This window comes from Trachurus trachurus, assembly GCF_905171665.1.
Source record: "Trachurus trachurus genome assembly, chromosome: 1".
NCBI classification, from domain to species: domain Eukaryota; kingdom Metazoa; phylum Chordata; class Actinopteri; order Carangiformes; family Carangidae; genus Trachurus; species Trachurus trachurus.
The window spans coordinates 21,412,254-21,425,998 of NC_139891.1; the positions used below are offsets into that span (position 1 = coordinate 21,412,254).

At 41.7% G+C, this 13,745-nt stretch overlaps 1 protein-coding gene across 1 annotated transcript; it reads right to left on the reverse strand.

Moving 5' to 3' along the window:
* Nucleotides 1-343: 343 nt before the first annotated feature.
* LOC310986793 (uncharacterized protein) lies at nt 344-2,098 on the reverse strand (the record flags this gene model as incomplete). Its single annotated transcript, XM_083972870.1, has 2 exons — nt 344-1,680; nt 1,942-2,098. 2 exons carry the CDS (start codon nt 2,096-2,098, stop codon nt 344-346), a joined length of 1,494 nt encoding a protein of 497 aa, XP_083828996.1.
* Between the last annotated feature and the right edge of the window lie 11,647 nt (nt 2,099-13,745).

The following is a 13,745-nucleotide window of genomic DNA, read 5'->3' on the forward strand; positions in this document are numbered from 1 at the left end:
CAGTCATGCAATGCCGCAGCAGAGGTTTGGCTGTACTGACAGTATCCGCAACAAGTCACTGTTGATCTGTTTACCGACTTTAACAACTTATGCATCTTTGCATAAAGTCAGCAGCATCAGCAGCAGGCAATAAGGCCGAAGCAGACCTCTCACCCCACCCCCCACCCCCACCTCTCTCTCTCTCTCTCTGCTCCTTAAAAACTGCAATATTCGCAAACATCTTAATGTCAGGCATTGGTTTTGCCAGTCAGACCAACTCAGACATCAAGTTGTACAGTCAGCTGGCTTATCTTCCAAGACGGAAAGATCCTAATATTATATGTGTGGACACATAGCCTTGTCTTCAAATTCCCTCGGGAAGAGTGAACGGCCATGCACTGGCGGTCACCTGTGGCTTTAGTTCCATTTTCTCCTTCTGTTTCTGGTGTACGCGCCCGTGCCGTTTCCTCTCGTCGCTCCGGGCAAACCGTTTGCCGCACACGTCGCAGGAGAACGGCTTCTCCCCCGTGTGAGTCCTGGTGTGGGTGGTAAGGTGATCGCTACGACTGAAACTGCGCAAACAGATGCGGCACTGGAAAGGTTTGTGGCCCGTGTGGATGCGGATGTGCCGGTTGAGCTCGTCCGAGCGAGAGAAGCGCCGGTCGCAGCTCTCCATGGGGCAGGTGAAAGGTTTCTCTTTGGCTGGGCCGTGAGAGGTGGCGGGGCTCTTTCTGGCCCTGGGGGGCTTCGTCGCGCGGGTAGTGTAACTTTGGGCAAAAGAATCTGGCAACAAGGAAGAGTACAGGATGGAGTCTATGGTGCTTGGTAATGCTGGTGATGTGTATAATGAATCACACTGATTAGATGGCTGTGGTGGTTCGGGGAAGGGTTTCAGGTTAGAGGAGAGGCCCATCGGTGGTGGTGGTGGGAGGTAATTATTGTACAGGGGACTGGAATAGCTCTGAGAACAGGTGTCAGAGAAACACGGTTCCTGCTTGATTCCTCCCTCCACTTTAAACTCCATCTCTGGGTTGGGACAAATTGGGGGGAAGGTGTCTAAAAGTTCCTTTACATCCATTTGCTGCTCGGGGGGGAAATCACTCGACATCGGGAACGTTTCTGTCTGAAAACTCGTCTCCAAACAGTCAGACTTATTAAAGGTTCCCCACTCGTAGCAGCTGCTTTCAAACTCATTCTTGACCACAACAGGGAAAGAAGCGGCCTCTGACTTTGGTTCAGCCTTCTTCTGGTTTGGAGCTCGGGAGGAGCCGAAGCTGAGCTGGGAAGTGGACGGGTCTTGGGCCTGGCTGCCGCTCTGATCATCAGCATACCTCGGACATGTCTGGTCCGGAGAGTATACAGGGGGGGTAGGTCCGGAGCAGGTGTAGGATTGCCTCTTGGGGCCGAGGTCTCCAAAATTGCCATTGCTGCTGCTGTCCATCGGCGCTGGCGATGGATAAGTTCCCCGACTGCTGCCGCTCTGTTGCACTTCTGAAAGTGGCAGAGTAGATATCCCCACGATCTCAGTGATCATATTGAGGAGTGTTTCGGTGCTGCACGGCGCTCCCTGAGATGCCTCAACATAGAAACTGCCAGAGTAGGCGAGCGAGGAGGGGGTGTAGGTGTCTTTTGGGCACTCGCAGGGGTTAAAAGCAAATTCCGAGTTGGAAGCTTCGGTTTTGAGGGTTGCAGGGGCTCCTTCTGTTGAATTAGAATGACACAAAACTTTGTCATTGCCTGTGTTTTAAATCTGAGAATCAGTGCAAATTAAACAGTGAAGAGATTCAGCGTTACATAAACATGCATGCGTATTTTGGCACACAGGAATACCTTGGTAAGACGCCTTCACGTACACGACTGCACTAAAAAAAAGTGCCCGCTATTTCCAACGCTTCGCGCATTTAAAAGATTGAAATTCTCATGCATGCACATTTTATCGACTGTGCAAAGATGCGAACTCACCGTGGCCAAACTGGGCAGGTACCCCCCGCTCTGCATCGACATACACCTCCTGGTTATCTTTTCGCACGCTGTTTTCCATCCCCAGGGAAGAACTGTTGCAATTGTCAAACTGGGGGTAAAAAGAATCTTTCGCATTCAAATCCATATTGTTCAACATAATGATGCACTTAGAAGAAGTCCGTCTCTCCCAGGGAAAAAGGTAAAAGGGGGGGAAATGTGAAACAAATTATGCAGATGACTGTTTTCTTTCAACCCCCCTTTTGATGGTTTTCAACAAATGATCCAAAGTGGTCTGTGTCAAAAGGTGTAAAAAGCAATTAAAGGTATTCCTTTTCGTCTCTCTGCTCCTCGGTAGGTATTTGCTTGCTGTGGATTTCACATCAGCGACTTCCCTTCTCGCTCCTTATATACACTTTGGCAGCTCCCTCGGCCCTCCTCCCCATTCATCAGCTCCAGTGAGAGGATTCCCCGCTGCGTGTAAACTTCATGCCCATATATGGACAGAGGATGTGACGGAGTCCCCCCCTTTCACCCTCCTCCTCTTTTTGCCCAAACCTCCCTCCTCCCATACTGGAGAGATGGAGTCTGACGTTGCAACAAGTGGCGACCAGTGTTGGGTGGTGAAACGTTGTATTAATGGTATATTTCATTGCATATTAACGAGTTGAATTAAAAGCATGTCTAAGTAAAGCAGTGATAAAATATGAAGGTGTTGCTCTCATTCTGAGGATAAGGCATCCCACGACATAGAGCGACCTCCACCCGCCGCTTAGTTTTGGCATTGTATCCGAGGAAGGGTATTGCAAAAATAAAATCAAGTCAAAATCAAATCGCTGACTTGATCATTAGGTATATTCCAAACTTTGGAGATAAGATGGTACTCAGAGCGCATTGGGAGCGTGCACAGAAGGTAATGTAACGAGTAACGAGACAGTCTTAAGTCTTGAGCACTGAATTGAGAGATAAGAAAATTTTGAGTTGGCAAACTTAAAGACAGTTTGATTCCCTGCAACCATATTATTATATTTGACGATTTAACAATATAATACAACAGACAGCAGATATTTTATAGACGTGACAGACTGATATAGCTGTATGCAAGAGTTCAGAGAGCTAACAGCAAAATATTTCACAGTGTTTCTTCTTGGTTTATGAGACATGTTAATTAAATACAATATGTTTGAGGAGAGTCTATTAATGTTACAGCAAACTAAGTGCATGTCCTATGGGATCAATGACAGAAAATATAGATTGATGATATAGGAATACATTTAGGATGCTACACAATAATAATAATATAATAATAATAATAATGATACTGATACTGATATAATAGTTTTCTTCAGTGCGTCTTTTCATTTAATGTAGGGTAATACTGGAGACTAGTGTCCAGTTCCAGTTTAAAAATCAACACACAACGCACAATCACACATAATGTAACACTGTAAGACAGTGCAGATTTCAGAGGTGCGACTATGGCTGTTCTTTGTAGATCTGACAGAGGACACTCTTCTTCTATGTGTGTTAACAGCCTGCAGTGAAGATGAAAAAGCAGAACACTAATGGACGATTAATTAAACGATGAAAGGCAAAACTGCGGGAACCTAGACACATAATTGTTTATTCTCCTAAGTATGACTGTCTTTGAATATAAGTTATAGACTGTTGCAGTAATTACTTTAAGACCAATATAAGACGAAGCTACTGTCCAGTTCATCTAATTTCTGTACCGACACTTCCCTCTCTGTCCAGACTGCATGCTCTTGATGTTTCAGCAGTTAAACTGACCACCTCTTCCAGGCAGTCCACTGATTAGATTTACAAAATCCCTTCATCTCGTGTGGCCGCTGGAAATTGTGGTCGCTTACACCGTTAGGGCGAATAACAGCAAAGCCCAGTCTAAACGAACCCTTGGCCTTTAAAAGCATTGAAGGGAGTCGATAACACCCCTGAGGTGTTCAGTGGTTGAACCCAACTGTTCACATGACATTTCAACCCCCAAAGCATTTTTTTTCCAGTTTCGCATCTGTTGCTGGGTGCACTCCGTGGTCACACTTCCTATTACAAAAAGTCGATACTCTTTCATAGGACGTTGCAGTCTGCAGCAGACCTCTGGCACCGGCTGGACGTTCAGGACCATGGATAGCGACGGTGCAGCATTCAGCCGTGTAATCACATATGAACCGGCAGCGCACGAACCCTTTACTTGTTGCTTTGTACTGAATAGTTCCTGTGGCTCTGTGTTCATGTGAATGTCATTCTGTTGCACGACATCAATCCAATCACACCCCAGAGGACTATGGGAAAGCCTAATCCTTACTATTGCAATGATTTTGCCTAAATCTTGTGGTGCGTTTCTTTGTACAGAAGCAGTGGTCAACACAACTGTAATGATCCCGTTAGTGCAACATGAGCCGGGACGTATTAGCAATATACGAAGGTGTTCCGAGTCCTTATGTTTTTCCACATTGCCCAAAAGATGCAAGGCTATGCAAATAACAATTTACCTTGTAACTGATACATAATAGGCTATTTCTATTTCCTTCTTTAGTTTGTTGCTGCTTCTCCAACATGGGGGAAATGTATTTTATACTCAGCTTCATTTACTAAAGCTATAGGCTATTTTCTGTAGATTAGGATTTTGCACAAAGGGCATTTTTTGTTAAGTTTATCATCTTATAAAATGAAATACAATGCCTCAGTTTTAAAAATGAAACCCAGAAACCTACATAAAACTATTAATTTTGCTCCATCTCAATCTATGACGTTAACATAGAATTAGGATCCACTGACAGAAGTTCTTTTGACTTTATCAAGTAGACCCTTGCAACCTACTATAATGAAGCTGATAAAAAAAATTACATTTTTTAAGACATTGTAAATTCCATTATATTTACTATTGAGGCCATCATCAAAGGTTCAGTTGTGCTGAACTATTAGGAAGTGCTTGTATTTTTTATCTTTTTTTTGCTCTCCCTACATGAGTAGGGAGCAATATTAGAAACACCTCTCAGTGCAACACAGTCAGAAACTATGACAACTAAAACTGAACATTATGGACATTATAAAAGTAGACATTATGGCAGAACAGCTGTTCAGGGCTGCATTAGCTTGACACTGAGTGGATTTTTGGCAGGAATGAGATAGACAGGGAACATGGGGCAGGAGAAAGAAAAGGTGACATGCAATGAAGGTCTCCTGTATAGCCATACAAAGCCAGAAGTATTGCCATTATATGGAAAGACTCTTTACTCCCAAGACTTTCCTGAAATAATCTTTATTTTTCTGTTTTCTAAACGTGTGTATATATATTTATATTTTAAAGCCTGTAAATTTATTCAAATGAAACAATCTGAAAATGATATCACATTCAATTTGACTTTCACAATAGCCACAGAACCTGTGACAAGGGGTCACCACATGAACATAGCTATAAGCAAAAATGTTATAAGGTAAATGGACCTAAGCAGAAAATAATTTCTTTCACTCCACTACAGACAGCACTTAACCGATCGCCATAGGATTTTTTTTTTCTTATATTGAGATGTAATGAAAGGGCGCCTGTGAACTCAGATCTTTGGCCATCTGAATAGTATCCACATGTTCTTTGTTACGAACTAGATTAAGCGAAGATAAGAAAGCTTGTAGGCTATATGGAATAAAATGTATCCAGTCTACTGTAGCACAAATGCAAAAAGACTAATAAGACATAATAAACAGCCTGCTTACACTAGACTTCTCAAATTTTATGTTATCTACTCCAATACTGAGCGGTGGAAAATGTATCAAAGGATCTCTGAGACGCTTCCCTGTCATCTTTTTAAGGTAGTGTATGATAATAGCGTATAAGCTCTTTCATTGCAGCGGTGACATTCTCCGGAACAAATCGTTTTCACCTCAGATGTGCACTCTAATTCTAGGCCCAGAGATGTTTAGCTTTGAGGAACTGCCTCCAAGTAATCCCAAGTCTATTAAAACCAATCTGATCACACAGAGTTCAGATCACGGGATGCTGTTATGATAACTGCAGTGTGGCTAACCTCTCTCCTCCATAAAATGCCACAGCACAGGGACTAAGTAATGGATTTATGTAATGTTAGCACTTACTGACATTATAGCGCAGGGGTAACTCCATACTGGTGAAAGATAAATGAAAGCCTTTGTTTTACTCCTTCACATCTAAGCACTGTGAGACAAAATCTTCCTGTTTCTTATTGAAGAGGTAGAGAAGAAATTTAGAGCAATACAAAGTTGTCTCCATGTTTTAACAAGGATATTGACTTCAAAAGAGGTTCAAAGTACTGGCTATGGAAAGAGGATGAAACATTGCTTTAATGAAAGGACATCTTAGCACTTCTACTGAATGGATAGTTCCAGCGAAGTGCAAGTGGAACATGCTTTCATATTGACTAAACTTAATATTAATTAACTGTCTATGTATCTACCTATATGTGTATCTGTCAATCTATAAATGTACAGTGGCAAAAAAAAGTATGTGAACCCTTTTTTCCTAGTTTTCTGCATTAATTGCTTTGCTTTCCATTGCAGGCCTGAAGTTTGCCACTCCACAACACTAATGGGAAAATGTTTTGTGGACTGATGAAATTAAGATTTTTTTTAATTTTTTCAAAACTAATTTAGATATGGTGTAAAAATGACACTTCATACCAGCATGTAAACATCATCTCAAAGGTGAAGTACGGTGGAGGGAACATCATGGTTTGGGGCTTTGCTGCCTCAGGGCCTGGACAGCTTGCCATCATCAAGGGCAAAATGACTTCCAAAGTTTATCAAGGCTTCCATAATGTAAGGGTGGCTGTTCACTAGTTGAAGCTCAGTTGAAGATGGATGATGCAGCAGGACAATGAGCCTAAACATTGAAGTAAATCTACTATCTAGATAATCTAGAGTAGCTTCAAAAAAAGAAAAGAAAAGAAAACCAACCTTTCGGAGTGGTCCAGTCAGAGCCCAGACCTGAATCCAATAGGGATGCCGTGGAATGACCCCAAGAGAGCCAGACATCCTCAGAACATGGTTGAGCTGAAGCAGTTCTGTAAGGATCCTGAGTGTTGTGCAGATCTGATCTGCAACTACAGGAAATGTTTGGTTGAGGTTATTTCTGCCAAAGGAGGTTCAACCAGTTATTAAATCCAAGGGTTTGCTTACTTTTTCCACCTGTGAATGTTAAATGGATATGTTCAATCAAGACATGAACATTTTTAATTGTTTTTGTGGTATTAGGTTAAGCACATTGTTTGTGACTTAGATGTAGATCAGATCATATTAAATTGCCAATTAATGCAGAAAACTAAGAAATTCCAAAGGATTCACATACTTTTTCCTACCACTATGTATGATCCATCCATCCATCCATCCATCCATCCGTACGTTCTTCATGTCAATTACTTAGTCAAGTGCTACTAAAATAAATCTCTGTGTGGCACCGCAATGATTTTAATGCATATCCACCTCAATGCATATTTTAACAAGACTGAGAGTCTAAGTGCTTAGTGTATATCAGCAGGCTAACATGTGTACCATGTTAATGCTAACAAGCCTTTGTTAAGTTCAGGCTGGATGGAACGTCATTATATTTACATGTGTTTGGTCATGAACCAAAGTAATGGATAAACTGCACCAGAGTGGTGGCTATAGCCTATATGTCTAGGAGTCTATAGGGACTGTCATGCCAGTCCATCCAAAAGTGTTTGAGTTATTTCACACAAAACAACATTAACCTCCTGGTACAGGTGCTACAGGAAAAGTTAGCAGATCACCAAAGCCATTACAGTTTGTCGTTTGGGGACCATTAATGTTTATACAAAAGTTCACCACGTAATCCATGTACTAGCAATTGTGATATTTCAACCTGTGGAGGACAAAAGAGACAGACCAACATTTCCAGCCATGCAATTAATAAAAATGTCCCTGTGAAGAAAAAAACTGCTTCAGCTTTTTCACTCAATAAAGCTTGTATTTTGCAAAGTAGTTTACTCCCTACCTCCTGATGACTACAGACCTTTTCTCACTAAAATTCAAGCTGTTTAAAGGGATAGTTCAACATTTTTGAAAATTGGCCCATCGCCATGATCCCCCTAGTAATAGCTTAGGTTCGTTACCTTTAATTGTTGGTCCAAGCTGCTTTTAGATCGGGGGAGAAGAATACCGAGCGGCGCAGCTACACTACGGAGGCTAATGGAATTTCTTGGTTTTGCTCATCAAACTCAGCAAATACACAACCAAAAAACTCAAAAACGCTGTGGTGGACAAGTTGTGACCTGCACATTCACCACGCTATCAGATAATAGCGGAAAGTTGCGAGATGGAGTTGTTTTAGAGGCAAAGTCGGACTTTACACTCTAGACGGCTGCTCGGCGGAGTGATTTCAAAAGCGCCTGTTTACTGCAGATACGTCCGTATACTACGGCACTGGCTGAGGTGCGCACACTGTGTCCCTCCGACCAGTGGTTCACTGAAGAAAGTAGTTCCGAGTATTTGCTTCACTTCTCTTAACTTTCCGCTATTATCTCATAGCGTGGTAAATGTGCAGGTCACAACTTGTCCACCACAGCGTTTTTGAGTTTTTTGGTTGTGTATTTGCTGAGTTTGATGAGCAAAACCAAGAAATTCCATTAGCCTCCGTAGTGTAGCTGCGCCGCTCGGTATTCTTCTCCCCCGATCTAAAAGCAGCTTGGACCAACAATTAAAGGTAACGAACCTACTGCTATTACTAGGGGGATCATGGCGATGGGCCAATTTTCAAAAATGTTGAACTATCCCTTTAACAGAAACAGACCACTCCAATCTCTGTTGATTATGCCACCTTTATTTCATTATTTTATTACTCCCATTTTATTATGGGACATGCAATCCCCCATATTACTTACCGAACTGCTATGCTTTTTGCATAAAAGTAAATACTTTTTTTATACTGCAAACCCCTGTCCATGATATTTTCAGATTCACTCCTGGACAGGGTGTGGGAGTTACACTTGCACTTGGGTGCCTGATAAAGTTGAAGAGGCAGTGAGGAGTCACTGCCCTCTGAGATCACCATCTGCAAAATGAAGACTAGGCTGGGCACTAAAGTCTGTCTTTTTTTTTTTTTTTTTAATTTATGATTGTACACTGTTATAAAAACAAAAGGAGCAGCAATGCTGACAACACAAAATCTAACCTAATTAGGCCCAGTTATCTCCTATGAAAGAAATAACATCTAAAAATAAATGCATTTCCTTTAGATAAGATACTACTACTTATTCATACAAAGCTGATACACATCTTGAGATGAGACAAGCTTTGGCATGTTGATTTTTGTAAAACTGTTCAACAGTAAAGCTATAAATAGACAAATCAGTTATTTTCTTGTGCTCTGAAAAGTATAGTGTAAATCTGGTTAAACATGTGATAATTAGTAGACTTTTGCTTGTTATTGAAAATCAGTGGCTAGTCTCGCATCCATGGATTTCCAATGGGAATTCTAAATTTAGTGAACAGCTCCATTATTTGATTTTCTCAGAAATGTTGGCTGTTTCTGCTGTCACATTCATAATCATTGCATACGAATAAATCTAACTTCAACATGAAATACATCTCACTTGAGTTACAGTGGCTCCTCAAAGTCTCAATGCCTTGGCATCCTGTCAACCAACTATGCTACCCACACTGTTTGAGAGTAAATAATAGAAGAACCTGATCCATACCAGGAAATCCACTGAGATGCAGAGGCTGTCGTTGCTGTTTGATATAAAAAAGCACTTCAAACCTACCATGATCTAGAGAGGTTATACTCAAAACACTGTGCTGAATCTATAACACAAACCTGCGATTACAAAAAAAAAAAAAAAACATGCCTGCATCCATATAGTAATGAAATGGATATATCATACAGTATGCACATTTACATTCAGCCTCAAGTGCTGTGTTGTACTTTTGACTAATGCCTTTTTAAGTTTGTCACTGCAAAGCTGATTTGCTGGAGCAATCCTACGAAAGCTAGGGTTGCACAAGAGCTGGAGAAATCCATCTACCTCCCCCAAATCACATTCTGACATGTCTCACAGTCAAATCTCCCCCCAAGGCGCTAGATGAGGGAACATCTTCAATCTAAACCTGGATACAATAGGGCCTGTAAGACACCGCAAAAATGGATTGGGAGTGCTAAAACCACAGAAACCTCTGCCGGAAACACGACTTTCTATAAATACAAGATACTCGCCTCAGCTGCCAAGTTCGTTATTTTCTCTCTCTCTCTCTCTCTCTCTCTCTCTCTCTCTCTCTCTCTCCCTCTCTCTTTTCCTCTCTTTCTCTCCCTCTCTCTCTGTCATGTTGGGCTCTGCATAGTTATATATACTACATCATCATTCAAACGTTGGGCAATTGAAAGAAAAATAGCACAAATAAGAAAAATAAAAGCAGCGGAAGCGTGGTTCTTCTCTTGAAGGAACATCTCTCTCCTGCTCTTCCTCTGAGAGTGGGAGTGGGTTAGGGAAGCCCGGTACCAGGCCCCGATGCTGCTGCTGCTGTTGGTGCGGCAGGTTTCCCGTGCGATCCAAAAATACTTTCGCACTCGCCCACTTTGGTCCCCAGCCGCCTGTACTCTTTGGTTCTACAACAGGGATGGGTGAGAATCACATTCAGCTCACCAATCGTGATTGCGGAAAGCCCCAGTGTTTCTTTAACCATGCCCCCAGACTCCTCCACACACACTGCACTTGCATGGCTCCCACCTTGCCCTCTTCTCTGCTGAATCTATGCTTGCAGCATTCTGACAGTCCAATTCTTGGGCCTGATCCAGCATACTGTACCTGGTGTTACCTAACTGCTTGCACATATTTAAGAGAAATCCATGAAACAGAACAGTGATTTTTCTTTTTTGATTTTTCTTTTTTTTTTAATCACCCCACAACTGATTCAAAAAATGCTCGATAAACTGTAGATAAAGTGTCAAATTGCAAATATCTAGGTTATTTGCTCTATCAGCTACAACAACAATCCCCTTAGAGTGACACTCAATAACAACCACTACACAAAATCATTATCACGCAACACGGGACTAATTGCATGTACTTTTGACCAACAGAAGTTAATAGGTCTACATATTCTAGTCTCTGACTCATCTGCACCCACACTGATTTCTATTTGCTGCTTTCTTCCATCCAGTGACACAACAACATGTATTAAAACATGTATGCGTCTTAATAATTAGAACATTGTTTCCATTACTGCTTAATCAGTGCACATACAGTCACTGTGAGGACATGCAATGCAAACAGATTCAAACAAATAGCCAACAGCAGACATGTGAGGAAACAGATGAAGAATGTTAAGAGCTTGCAGCTAACAAAAGTAACTATGGAAACGGCCAGCTCTACATTGCACTAGCTTCCACAGCTCTCTCCAGAAATAAAAACTGTTGGGCTAAGAGCGAATCAGGTAAAGACAAAAGATCGCGGGTGAACCTATTTATAGTGGGCCTTACATAACATACATAGACCTATGTTTGCTGAGGCAAGTTTGGTGCTCAACAGTAAGCTTCTAGGGGGCAAAGGCAGGGTAGAGAGGGCTGGAGATGCTCGATCCTGGAGGGTATTTTATAGGAAGAGGAGAAGTATAAACAGCAATTAGGGCCAGTCGGCATCATTGTCTACACCGAGAAGGCTTTATGTTTTGATGTCAGGCAGAACAAACACTGTCCTGGGAGGGTAGTGATGTCAAAGCTGGAGAGCCAGTAACACGATTAACAGTAGATATGCTAATGAAAATTGACATATTCAACAGTGCATAGCCATGAGGTTCGAGGAATGCACACGTCACAAGAAGCAGAAGTTCATAGCCAGTTTGCCAAGAGGTCTGGTTTATTTGTTTGGGAGGCAAAGAAGAAGTTGGGTCAGAGGAGACTGCACACACACACACAGACATATTACTGTGTGTGTGGCCTCAGGACAAAACATCTGACATCTCCAGTGAGCTCATATGAACATACAAGCCCACATACGTACAGAGAAGAAAAAGAACCTGTGTGAGAGCTGCGGTAATGCAATAGCAGTTATCATCTAGAAATACAGCCTGCCACCATATCTTAAATCCAAATTGAGCCATTAGCATAATTATCCACTTATACTGCTTTAATTCTAAGTAGCTCTCCATTGTAAGTAAAATGATAGCTAAGCTGTATTCAAAAAGCCTCTTTCCCACTCACAAATGCCTTATTAATTAGCTCCCTCTAGCATAAGTTCCCAGTAATTACATTCAATACAGCAGTCAGTGCTACAGGCAGAGGGGGTGGGGAGGGAGGGGGAGTGGGGGTGTATTTCCAGACAGCAACTATTAGACAACTTTATAATTACTCTGCAGATGTGATGATGATTTCCATCATAAAAATACACCATTTCAACACCGGGCTGCAGCTATTTGGACTCTGCATTCACACTATGTTCTCTGCAATCATCAGATAATTCACTGGTAGTAGGCAATCACAAAATATTCACTATATAGAAGCTCTGATAAGGTTGGGATGATATGCAAATGAATACTCCCTGACTCATCTGTTTATTATGCAGTCACATTAGTTAGCTCTGATGCTGTTTGGCTATTATCCCATCTCACTGTGAAAAAAGGGTCTTGGGTGAGGGGGATGGATTGCGCAGTGAGTGCTTTAGTCACACAGATTGTCCGCACTCTTCAAAGAAATAAATGCATTTTCGAATGTAGTTGCATTCAGGGGATGTGGAATCCATTTCCACTGAGAGAAATGGCAAAAGGCAGAGGATATGGCTCATCTGTGTCCAAATCCCTTGATACCATGCTTTGCGTTAACAAGTCAAAGGGTCAAATGATGAGCTTGGGTCTCCCACGACTGAACCCTTGAAGGCATCATTGCACACTCATACATCACACTAATTTTTGAGATCTAAACTCAGGATGATTCAACTGAATGTTTCATATTGGGAAAAAAACTCTAAAATGGTAAATCTGAAATCTTTTTTTCAACAGATTATATTGAGTTGCTGTTAATTTACAGCGTCTTTAGTTTTCATGAACAGAAGAACTGAGGGACATACTGTATCTCCTGATAAATGTGGCAAAACTACCAATCTGTGGCTTCACAGCCTATCTGCTGTTCTGCTAACTGACAGAGGCACTATTTTTAGCCATGCAACCTTAATGCACCATGCTAAGCCTTCAACTATACAACTGCACATCTAGCCCATTCAAAGGATTCATAAAAGTCTAGAGGTTGGAACGCAGTGGTCATGCACACAGACGGGGAGCCAGTATCAGTGCTCCGAGTATCAGCGTTTTATATTTGGCATTTTATCAATAGGAACACTGCCACTGTATGCCCTGGTCTGTGAATATATGCCAGTATATGTCAAGGAGTGAAAAGGATTTACCATCTATGTACTCTCCATGCCTTTTGATGTTAGCTAATTAAGCACCAAACCCTCACAACAAATGTGCTCCATGGAAACCATGCAAAAAAAAAAAAGAAATAATCTACAGCAGATTGACGTCAGCTGGAGGCCTTCAAATGTGCCATCTGACAAAAGAAAGAGGACCAGGTCACGGTGTGTTGAAGCTACTCTTTTGCGTTGACTGACAGAGGAGAACTGACATCTGCACTGAACATGTGAGGAGTTATTAAGTGCAAGGTAAGGATCCTGTATTCTCATTCTTTACATAGAAATATAGAAATTAAGAACAGTTTGTGTTATTTCCTCTGCACAGTACTGTGTAACATTCATTAAATATTATGACACTTAGATCTTAAGATTCCACTTCATAGATAATGTGCACTCTGA